We start from the raw sequence: 10,421 nt of genomic DNA, 5'->3' as shown, positions 1-10,421 counted from the left end.
TCTAATGTCAGGGAATGAAATTGCATGTTCACTCCACTCATCGTCAGCGAAAATCGCCTGGGTGTGAACACAAAAAAGGTGGCGAAAAACGCTGGCGAATAACGCCTGGCGAATATTCGTCCCGGTGTGTACGGGCCTTTATACTTCACAGTAGGGATGGTATTCTTGGGATGGTACTTCACGTTCTTCTTCATCCAAACACGGCAAGTGGAATTCAGACTAAAAAGTTTTATTTTGGTCTCATCTGAGCGCATGACTTTCTCCCATGACTCCTCTGGATCATCCAAATGTTCACTGGCAGACTTTAGACGGGCCTGGACATGTGCTGGTTTAAGCAGGGCAACCTTCTGTGCCATCCAAGGTTTTAAACTATGACGTCTTAGAGTATTACCAAAGAAACCAGTGGTCCCAGTTCTTGGATGGAGCCCCAGTCCAAGAGAAATAAACAGTCATGTTTAGCTTCATCCATTTTCTGATTCAATTTAATTCAATGCAATTCAATTTTATTTATATAGCCCAATATCACAACATAATCATCTCAACGGCTTCATACCGGTAAATGTACAAAAACATCAAATCATTCACAAAATACAATAGCTGATTGCTAAACTAAACCCTACAGACTAAGATAACTGGGCATCTTTGACCTTAGACCCTCTTTCTCAGTGATAATAATAATTGCTCCAACATCTTTTTTCATTCATAATTAAAAGATTATTACATAGTAAATTTTGTTGGAATCTTCTGCGAGGACTTCTCCCATAATTCCACATCAATGGACTGTCTTTACCCCTCCTGTTGATGTAAAACATGTTAGATAGATGACAGTGAAGCAGCTCAAACACTTGATCCTAAAGGGTCTATATCATGAAAAATAACAATGTCTTTGGAAGATAACACAATATTTCTAGAAATAATTGTCCCTGCCCAAGTGGGGTTTTTGTGCACACCAGATGGGCAGGTTTTTATCAATCAGTGAACAAGTGGATGCATAGATGAATTGGTTTTGTAATTACCAAGGTTTGACCTGCTTGTAGGACTGGTAACAGGCAAAGCTGTGGCAGTTGGCAGGCCAGGACAGGTGTAATTGCTGTCTGGATCCGGTTCCATGGAGGGGAACTGGACAAAGCCTGGCTCATGAGAGCTTATGTGAGATTTGATCCAAGTCTGGTAACGGGAAACTCTAGAATACACTCCTGGCAGATTGGGCCGAGCACAGCCAATACCAAAACTGACGATTCCAGATTGGATCCAAACAGAACCCAGCTTAGTCAACATGGGACCACCCGAGTCTCCCTGAGGCAAAATAAATAAATATATAAATAATTTAACCCTTATCTTTAAAGAGACTTTTAAAATGAGCAGCATACCTGACACGAGTCTTTGCCCCCATCCAAACGTCCAGCACAGATCATGTTGCTGGTGATGTTGATGACTCCATAGAGACAGTTACACTGTCGGCTTCCAATAACTGGCACAGCCACTTCTTGAATAGTTTGAGGAAACGGCAACAGCTCTAGAAGGAAACACACTTTAGACCATCTCGTGCAAGTATGGAGTATATAGTAAGAGTGAGCTTGCCTCCTTCTTTAATGTGACCCCAGCCGGTGACCCAGCTGCCAGTGCCATTGTTGAACACACTTGCACTCGCTGCTAAACACACAGGCCTGATGTAGTGACTGAAAGGTACAGGTGAAGAGAGTCTGACCAGGGCGATGTCGTTGTTCATAGTTCCTCTGTCAAAGTCCGGGTGAACTATTATAGCGGCTACGCGCCTGGACACCTCATTTGGGTTCTTTCCTTCCAAATTCTGACGGCCAAGAGAAACCAACAATTTCTTTGTGCTTGTTCTGCAATCAGAAAATAAATCATTAACCTGAACATATATTTGCATTTTGCAATATTTCTTATCTAAAATTTTGTTGACTGTTTAAGGAGTTTAAGGAATGTCAGAGATTTCCTTCTTACGTCAAATCAGATATTTGCTTTCTTTCACAAATCAGGGTGAAATCCGAGTCCTGACTATTCACTACAATGAGCAGCTTTTCATTTTCTCACCCAGCAACACAGTGAGCCGCAGTCAGCACCCATTCCTTGTTGATCAGGGAGCCACCACAAAAATGCTTGCCGAAATACTGCAGACTGGCCTGCCAAGGCCAACTTCCTGGCACAGCATCTGCCCCCCCAACAATTTTTGAATTGAGTGGAGCAATGCCGCACACTGAAACACAAAAATATGAGGCAATCCATGAGAAAAGTAGTTTACAAAATAAAATAAAATAGTTTAATTTAGTAAATGTTCTTACCATCGAGCTGGGCAAGGGACCCTAGAAAAGAGATGACAAATGAAAAAAAAGTTTTAAGAAAAACATCAAAAGCAACTGTACAAAACTTACTAATAAAACCAACTAATGTTGGTTTTATTAAAAGCTGATGTTTTAGTGGCAAAAAACAATTTAAAGTTGTAACCTCTAGATGCGTTTTGGCATGAATCAGCGTTTATATTCTTTAAAATTAAGTTGACCAAAGAGAAAAATAAAAACAAATGTACTTTGGTTTTGTACCAGTTATTTATGGGACACTGATGTAGTAACTAGTTTAAAAGAACATTTATCCCATAATAATCCACAATAAACAGGGACATTTATGGTTACTGTTTTTAAAATTGGCAATGACCAGGACTAGTAACAGTACTCTGTACCCATGTGCATTTCCATGAACATTCATCAACATAAAGCCAATTAAAGTTGTTATTCAAAGTTTTTCCAAAACCGCCTAATCTCATTTGGGGTCACTGGGTTGCTGGAGCCTATCCCAGCCACTGCTGGAGGAAGGTGGGGTACATCTTGCACAGGTTTCTGGTCTGTTGTAGGGCAACACAATCATACTCACATCTAGAGGCAATTTAGAGTAATCTTTTAATCTATAAAGCCTTCTCTCTGTGGGAGAAAGATGGAGAAAACCCACACATTCACAGGGAGAACATGCAAACTCAACAGCCCTGGCTGGGATTTGAACCAGAGCCTTTTAGCTGTGATTTATGAGTGCTAACCACTACCCCACAGTGCAGCCGTCTGAAGAATGCCACTAAACAATTTTCAGCAAACAAATAGTTTTAGTTTCTTATCCTGAATAATGTTAAAGAGAAACTAAAAAATAGACGTACCTGTAGGGAGAAGACCAACAAGAACCAGAAAGGAAACCAGCTTCCACAAAGCCATTGTGCTACTGTAGAGACCTTCTCTGAGTGTTAGCACTGATTGTTCTACAGTTTATATACTCCACTTGTACGGTCAACTGTCCCTCCCATCAAAATATTTGCATGAAAGTCATTTTACCTTTTCCATTCCAAAAAGCTTGAATGAGATCCGGAGTTTCAGGGAGTACAGCTTAGAATGATAAAGAATTGCTATCTTAAAACCACAGTCTCACAAGTTTTATTTTTAGGATGAAATACAATGCTATTATCATATGAAAAGATAACAGTCAGCTGATTTTTGTGGAGTGTGTGAATAAATAAAGATAGGGGCGTCAAACATGCTAAGAATTGTGCTGAGTCATTGATAGTTTTTATACTTAAAGTTATAAGTATTGTTTCACTTCCCAATGTAAATTTAAAAAAATGAATTTAAATTTTGATTAAGAATAACATAAGACAAGGTTTCTTTTTTCCAAGAAAATGTTTTATTTAAAAACAGCTGCCGATGAATCCACTTGGATGAGCAGCGAAACGTTTCAAGGAAGAAGATTTTAAGTCCAGTTGCCATGACTCGACTTCAAGGAAACATCATGAATGAATGAGAACCTTTAACTGCTTTTTATTTGAAAAAAAAAAAACCTCATGCATTCCAACCATGAAGAAACCTCACACAACCGAAACCCCACAGATCTCCATCTTCACATGGCCTTCAGACAGTGAGGGAGATACATAGAGGAGCTGCATCCAAGCCTCACATAACACAGTGAAACACAAAGTGCCAGATTAAACGATGACTAGCAGTGAAAACCCGGGAGGATGAATCCCATTTTACCATCTACGGTGCTATGATTCCAGAGCTACTTGACTGACAAATTGGAAGTTTGGTGGAGGGAGGATTATGGTATGGGGTTGTGTTTCAGGAGCTGTCTCCCTTATCTCAATAGAAAAAAGAACTCTAAATCATTCTGCATGGAGCAGGGAGGTTTTGGACGATTTCATGTTCTTAACTTTAACTTTGTGAGACAAGCCATAGTTAGAGCAGTGGTATACAACCTACAACACTTTAAGAGCCATTCAGGTCAATTTTTCACTGACCACAACCCAGTAGGATCTACAAAGTCTTACTTCACCCTTTACAATAAAGAGAAACTGATTTGTATTATATTATTGTTACTCATGTGATAAATATAATTGAACTATAGTTTTCCTCGGCATAAATAAAACCAAAACATAAAGAGAAAAAAGCCCTTTTACAAAATGTGAAATTGTTTATAACTTTTGACAGAGGTTCAAATGACTTCCTTTCAAAATAAAAGACACTCTGTTTTACATAGGATTATCTCTATGCAACATATGTAGTAGTGCATGCCAGCAGTGATTAAAAAAAAAAAGTTTTTATTTACCTTTTGTGGTTCATCTTAGCCAGTCATTAGTAAATCTAAGTAACCAAAATGAAATCAGAGCTAATAGTGAGACGGCTCATAAAAATCTATCAAAAATGCTTTGTTTTGACTTGTGATAGAAACTATCCTTGAACTGTTTGTGAATGAGAAAAGTCTGAGTTGGTTTCATTTACTACTCAATTATTTGACAGTAACTTTTAAAAATTAAAACCATTTTCTTTTTCTTTAACCAGAGAGCCAGACTGAAGGGTAAATGACCCACATGTGGCTCTGGAGCTGCAGGTTGCAGACCCCTGGTTTAGAGGCTCATACGCATGTGAAGTTAGATGAGTGACTTGTTTGCTTTCTGTTTTTGTCTATTGGTAAAGCAAAATATTTTACAGTTTAGCTCCAATAAGTTGAGTTTATCTGACTCTGTCCTTTTTGCCAAATTACAATTTTAATTTCTGAACTCATCGTAGCATGATAGTACTTAGATTTTACAATACTGATAGTCTTTTCTGTGTACATTTTGGTTATTTTTATGACGCAGCCATTGCTTCCTCCTCACTGTCAAACGTTAAAGTCAACATTGTTATATAGGTTAAGTTATGAGAAACCAGTGGCGCTACATTTCTTTTCAAATCTGTTTGTGGACTGTGTTGTTGTGTTACCGCAGCATTTGGATGTGTCTTTGACCTGTTTCCACAGAGTTACCTAAAGTCATTAGTTGATGCTTGTGTATGTCAATTTTCAGAGAATGAAGAGAAAGTTTACATATATTCTTATTTTAATTTATTTTAAGAAGGAAAGTACAGCAGAAGGAGCAAAAGAGATGGTGCAACAGAGGAGTAATGAGGAGGAGGAAGATGAGACTGAGCAGCATGATCCACAGCCAGCATGAATGACAGAAGATAATGAGGAAGACAAACATGAGACAGCATCAGACGAGGGACAGTCAGCATCATTGGTCAGAGAACTCAGCAAAAGGGGCTCTACCTGTTCCTGGACCAACAGGTGAAGTTATTAATGAAACTGTTTCATGTTTCCTCACTGTCAAACGTTAAAGTCAACATTGTTATATAGGGTTCGTAAGAGACATTAGTTTTATTTTCTGACCTGAGACTTAGCAGCATGACTAAAAAACAAACAGTCACATTCAGTTCAAACTATAATTGTGCTAAAACCTTGTTTTCTTACAGTATGGAATGGTTTAGAAAATTTTCTATAAACTTTTGCACTAAAGTTAGTTTACTTTTCTTTCATGGATGCTTCAGACTCTATGGCTTAGTACGCTCTTAAAACAACCCCAACCCCACCCCACACTCTGACCCCCTCCAAACCTGGCAAAAAGAAACAAACTTATAATAAACAAAAATGAGCAAAAGTATCATAACCCCCCCCCCCCCCCTCCCTCCGCGGTTTTACCCCCAAAAAGTTATATTTTTAACTCCATTCTTGAGTTTTTCATGTTGAGATATATTTTTGGGTTACTTTTTGGAGCACCTTTTGGGGGTTGTAATAGTTTCATTTTAACACAATTTACGTTTTTTTTTTTTTTACCCTGATTTTTTTTGTTGTTTTTTTAAGTAATCCAAAAAGAAGTTGGTCCCTTTTTAACCTTGGAGTTCAGTTAAGTTATTTTGACCAATGGAGTTTTTAGTGTGTAAGATTCAAACATTCAAATGATTGCAACACTTTACATTTTTAGTCTCAAGATATCCATCTGTGTGACCATGCTATTTATCAGGTGTTACTCAGACTGAATCGCCGGTGACTGACTTAACTCAGCAAAGGAGTCATAACTGCGGAAAAAAGATATTGTAGATTCTATAGAGTCCTATTTGTGCTCTGTAAGTCACTTCCTCCCTGAGACAAACAAGGGTCTGTCAAGTATTCAAACCACATGTCTGTCTGTTTTTCATTTAAGCCTGAGAGTTGAAAAAGGCAGCAAAATCGAAACTATCAGACAGAAGTAAAAGGGTTAAAAGAAGGAAGTGACATGTTTTTTCCTTGTTACTTCATGTAAGTGAGGAAATTGTGAAATGCGCAAGTAAGATCTAACCATAAATCTAACTTTGTTCGACCTTATCGGCTATGTGCCATCGAGGCTCTTTTCTTTGTTTTAATGATCTTAGTCATTTGCTTTAAAAAACGAGCAATACAATTCATACATTTCAATTGGTTGTCTCTCAACGTTTTAAATGTTCCCTTTTTTTCTTTACCTGATGTTCTTTTCTTTATGGAAAATCTGGACCCGGGAATTTCTGATGTTATCAATGTTGTTATTATTTTATCCAAACATTTTATTCATTTATGTAAATGGAAAAATACATGCCCTTTGTTTAGTATTTTTTTAAATTATTTTTCTGATTATTATAAGTGTCTTAAATGGATTCCAAACAAAAACAAGAAAACTACAGTAATTTATCAAAATATATCAAAAATGTTGTTATTTTGTATTGTTTTTTGCTTTGCCTTTTCCCAATTTTTTAAATTTTGTTTTGTTTTTGCTATATGCGCATTTATAACGTTTGTTCACCCTAACTTGATTTGTACATGAGCACTAAAAAAACTTAATGTGAATTTCTGTAAATTGAAAAATGTGCAATAAAGTTTATTGGAAAAAAATTCATACATTTTACTTGATTGAAAGGGTTCTATGAATATTGAACAGGCAGTAAGTTATGAGAAACCAGTGGCGCTACATTTCTTTTCAAATCTGTTTGTGGACTGTGTTGTTGTGTTACCGCAGCATTTGGATGTGTCTTTGACCTGTTTCCACAGAGTTACCTAAAGTCATTAGTTGATGCTTGTGTATGTCAATTTTCAGAGAATGAAGAGAAAGTTTACATATATTCTTATTTTAATTTATTTTAAGAAGGAAAGTACAGCAGAAGGAGCAAAAGAGATGGTGCAACAGAGGAGTAATGAGGAGGAGGAAGATGAGACTGAGCAGCATGATCCACAGCCATCATGAATGACAGAAGATAATGAGGAAGACAAACATGAGACAGCATCAGATGAGGGACAGTCAGGATCATTGGTCAGAGAACTCAGCAAAAGGGGCTCTACCTGTTCCTGGACCAACAGGTGAAGTTATTAATGAAACTGTTTCATGTTTATTAGTCTGAATAGAAATGTCTACAGATATAATGAATTGTTGCCATGGAAGGGTATTATTATTTTTATTTTAGCACAACTGACTTTTTGTTCATTATAGATATCCCCTAGTCAAGAGCCAAACACCCCAAGCAGACACATGTAACCCTTGTGCTATCCTAGGCACTTTAACATTGGGAGTTGGGTCATCTAGACCCACTATACAGTGCTCGGAACCTTTTTTCTTCAATGATTTGTGAACCTCACTTGTGTCCATTGATTACATGAAATCTTTCCACCTTTATCCACCTTTGTCATGGTAGGGAGAACACGTCAATGTAAGGGTGGGGTCATCTAAGATAGCACAAGGGTCAGGCATTAAATATCAACAAAATAAATAAAAAATACATCAGTAGGCTGTTAGTTTTCTAAAAGCTGTTTTACTACGTTTAGTAGAATTAATTTTATAAATATAGCTCATGGTTTTTGTGTGCCAACCCAAGATTTAAAGTGGCCCCCTACCGGCCACCCCCAGGAAAAATTTCTGGAGGCACCACTGTGAGAAACTAGGAGCAACAGATGTTCGTGGTCATTTTGTAGAAGTCAGCAGTTCTCTTACTAAACCTTTTCTATTTCCAAATAACAAGGAAGTTCTGTTTGAAAAACTTAAGAGTTCATTTCTAGGAGATAGCGGCAGGAGTTCATCGGAAATTCGCCTCTGAGTTGTGGGCGGGACTGTTGGCAGGGAGTAAACCTGTGCTCATTCCACATCATCTCTTTGTTTACACACAGTTTTGAACCAGTTCAGATGAAGAAAACAAAGACGTTCATGGATCTAGTCATGGAACGGAGTAGCGAGCTTGTGGCATGCCAGTCGTAGTTTGTACTAACTACAAGCTTTTGACATTTTTCCACAATTTGACTAAAGAAAAACTCAGAAATGCAATTTTAAGCTTAATTTTCTTCATATCTGTCCTCCATAATGAGAATAAATACTACTAGAACATGTTTAAAAACAGGATTTTGAGTCTTTACTGATACGGATCACTAATTGGGAATCACTAATCCCTATTGGTCTAAAATAATTCAATTCAATTCAATTTTATTTGTATAGCCCAAAATCACAACAACCGTCGTCTTGATGGGCTTCGAAGTAAAACATGAACTCAAAAGGATCACGAATACAAAGAGTTCAATAGGAAAATACTAAAATGAACTAAGAAACTGACTAAGCTATACTGGCATCCCTGCCCTTAGACCCCCCTTCGCGGTAAGGAAAAACTCCCAAAAAAACCGGATTCCGGAAAAAACGAAGAAACCTCAGGGGTGCCCACATGAAGGAGGGATCCTCCCCCAGGACGGACAGGCGATACACATTTGGAATAATTTTAATTGAAATTGCTTTTCTATGACGCCTGTTTCTAAATTGTCACAAGTTTATATGGATTTAAAGGAGGGAAATAATATGAAAGTCACCAAAATAAATTCAGGACTTTTACGATGTGTTGGACCGAGAAGGAAATGGCTGAGATGAGGGTCAGCTCCACCACGTCTGAAGTCATGGTTCTGATTAAAGAGAGCGCTGGTTTAGAAAGCAAAGCTCTCAATTTACTAGTCGATCTTTGTTCCAATAGTCACCTATGGTCAGAAAAATCAATGAAAATGAGTTTCCTTCACAGGGTGAGGAGTTCGGTCACTCGAAGAGAGCTTGGAGTAGAGCTGCTACTCCTCCACATCAAGAGGAGCCAAGTAAGTTGGCTTGGTCATCTGGTCCAGATGCCTCTGTTGTGAGGTGTTCTGGGCATGTCCCACTGGGGAGAGACTCAGAGGAAGACCTGGGACATGCTAGAAGTACTCCGTCTCTCAGCTGACCTGGAAACGCCTCTGAATCCCCCAAGTAGAGCCGGAGGAGGTGGCCGGGTATTGGGAAGTCTGGGCTTGGACTGCTGCTCCCACAACCTAGTAACAAGGTTTTTTATTTTTCACATTCACTGTATCTTTTTAAATGTTTGAATTTTGTACAATTTCAAAATGATTTTTTGCACAACTCAAAATATTTGCAGTGAACTACCTCATATAACTGTGTTTTATAGCTTTTTTTTTTTTTTTACAAAACATTATGCTTTGTTCTTTACAAAATCAAAAGGGAGTCATGTCCTTATCTTTGTTTTTTGTTACATCTCATTTACTATTAGCAGTTTGTCAATTAATCAGATCGTTTCGACCTTATTTTGTGATGCATCTTTAAAAAAAAGAATTTATCTTTGTAATCAGAAGCTTTAAAAAAAGTCAATAATGTTGTAAATTTAGGACGGGTGGTTAACCCTTGTGCTATCCTATGACCCCATCCTTACATTGACGTGTTATTCCTACCATGACAAAGGTGGATAAAAGTGAAGATCACAAATCATTGAAGAAAAAAGGTTCAGCGCACTGTCTTGTGGGGTCTAGATGACCCAACTCCCAATGTTACAGTGCCTAGGATAGCACAAGGGTTAACATAAGCTTGGACACATAAGTTAGTAATGTCAGCCATGACCGTTTAAAAAAAAAATGATACCTCTTTTTGAGTTAATTTACAGATGTGACTTGCTGCTTTACAGCGATGGGCACTAAAACAAGAACGAAAAATGAACTAAGAATTAAATACCAACAAATGTCTAATTATTTATTAGAAAACATTGTCTCCAGACATTTCACTGTAAAATAATTCACATCTTGTACATACTATTTGCAGT

At 37.7% G+C, this 10,421-nt stretch overlaps 1 protein-coding gene and 1 long non-coding RNA gene across 2 annotated transcripts; one reads left to right on the top strand and one right to left on the bottom strand.

Moving 5' to 3' along the window:
* Window positions 1-468: 468 nt before the first annotated feature.
* On the bottom strand, window positions 469-3,282 carry LOC101175029 (serine protease 27-like). The gene is made up of 7 exons (XM_020712289.3): window positions 3,167-3,282; window positions 2,307-2,327; window positions 2,059-2,221; window positions 1,582-1,850; window positions 1,371-1,516; window positions 1,017-1,296; window positions 469-795 (listed from the first exon to the last, which is right to left on the bottom strand). The coding sequence occupies exons 1-7, from the start codon at window positions 3,219-3,221 to the stop codon at window positions 773-775; spliced, it is 957 nt and encodes a 318-aa protein (XP_020567948.1). The 5' UTR covers window positions 3,222-3,282; the 3' UTR covers window positions 469-772.
* A 69-nt stretch (window positions 3,283-3,351) lies between these two features.
* Window positions 3,352-7,218, top strand: LOC144987840 (uncharacterized). The gene is made up of 2 exons (XR_013651513.1): window positions 3,352-5,184; window positions 5,668-7,218. It is a non-coding gene; the product is annotated as an uncharacterized LOC144987840 (long non-coding RNA).
* The last annotated feature ends 3,203 nt before the right edge of the window (window positions 7,219-10,421 follow it).

Source organism: Oryzias latipes, chromosome 19, assembly GCF_053564925.1.
Source record: "Oryzias latipes strain Hd-rR chromosome 19, Olatipes_Hd-rR_3.1".
Lineage (NCBI taxonomy): Eukaryota > Metazoa > Chordata > Actinopteri > Beloniformes > Adrianichthyidae > Oryzias > Oryzias latipes.
The sequence above is the reverse complement of the archived record's forward strand: the minus strand, read 5'-3'. Positions and strand labels throughout refer to the sequence as shown.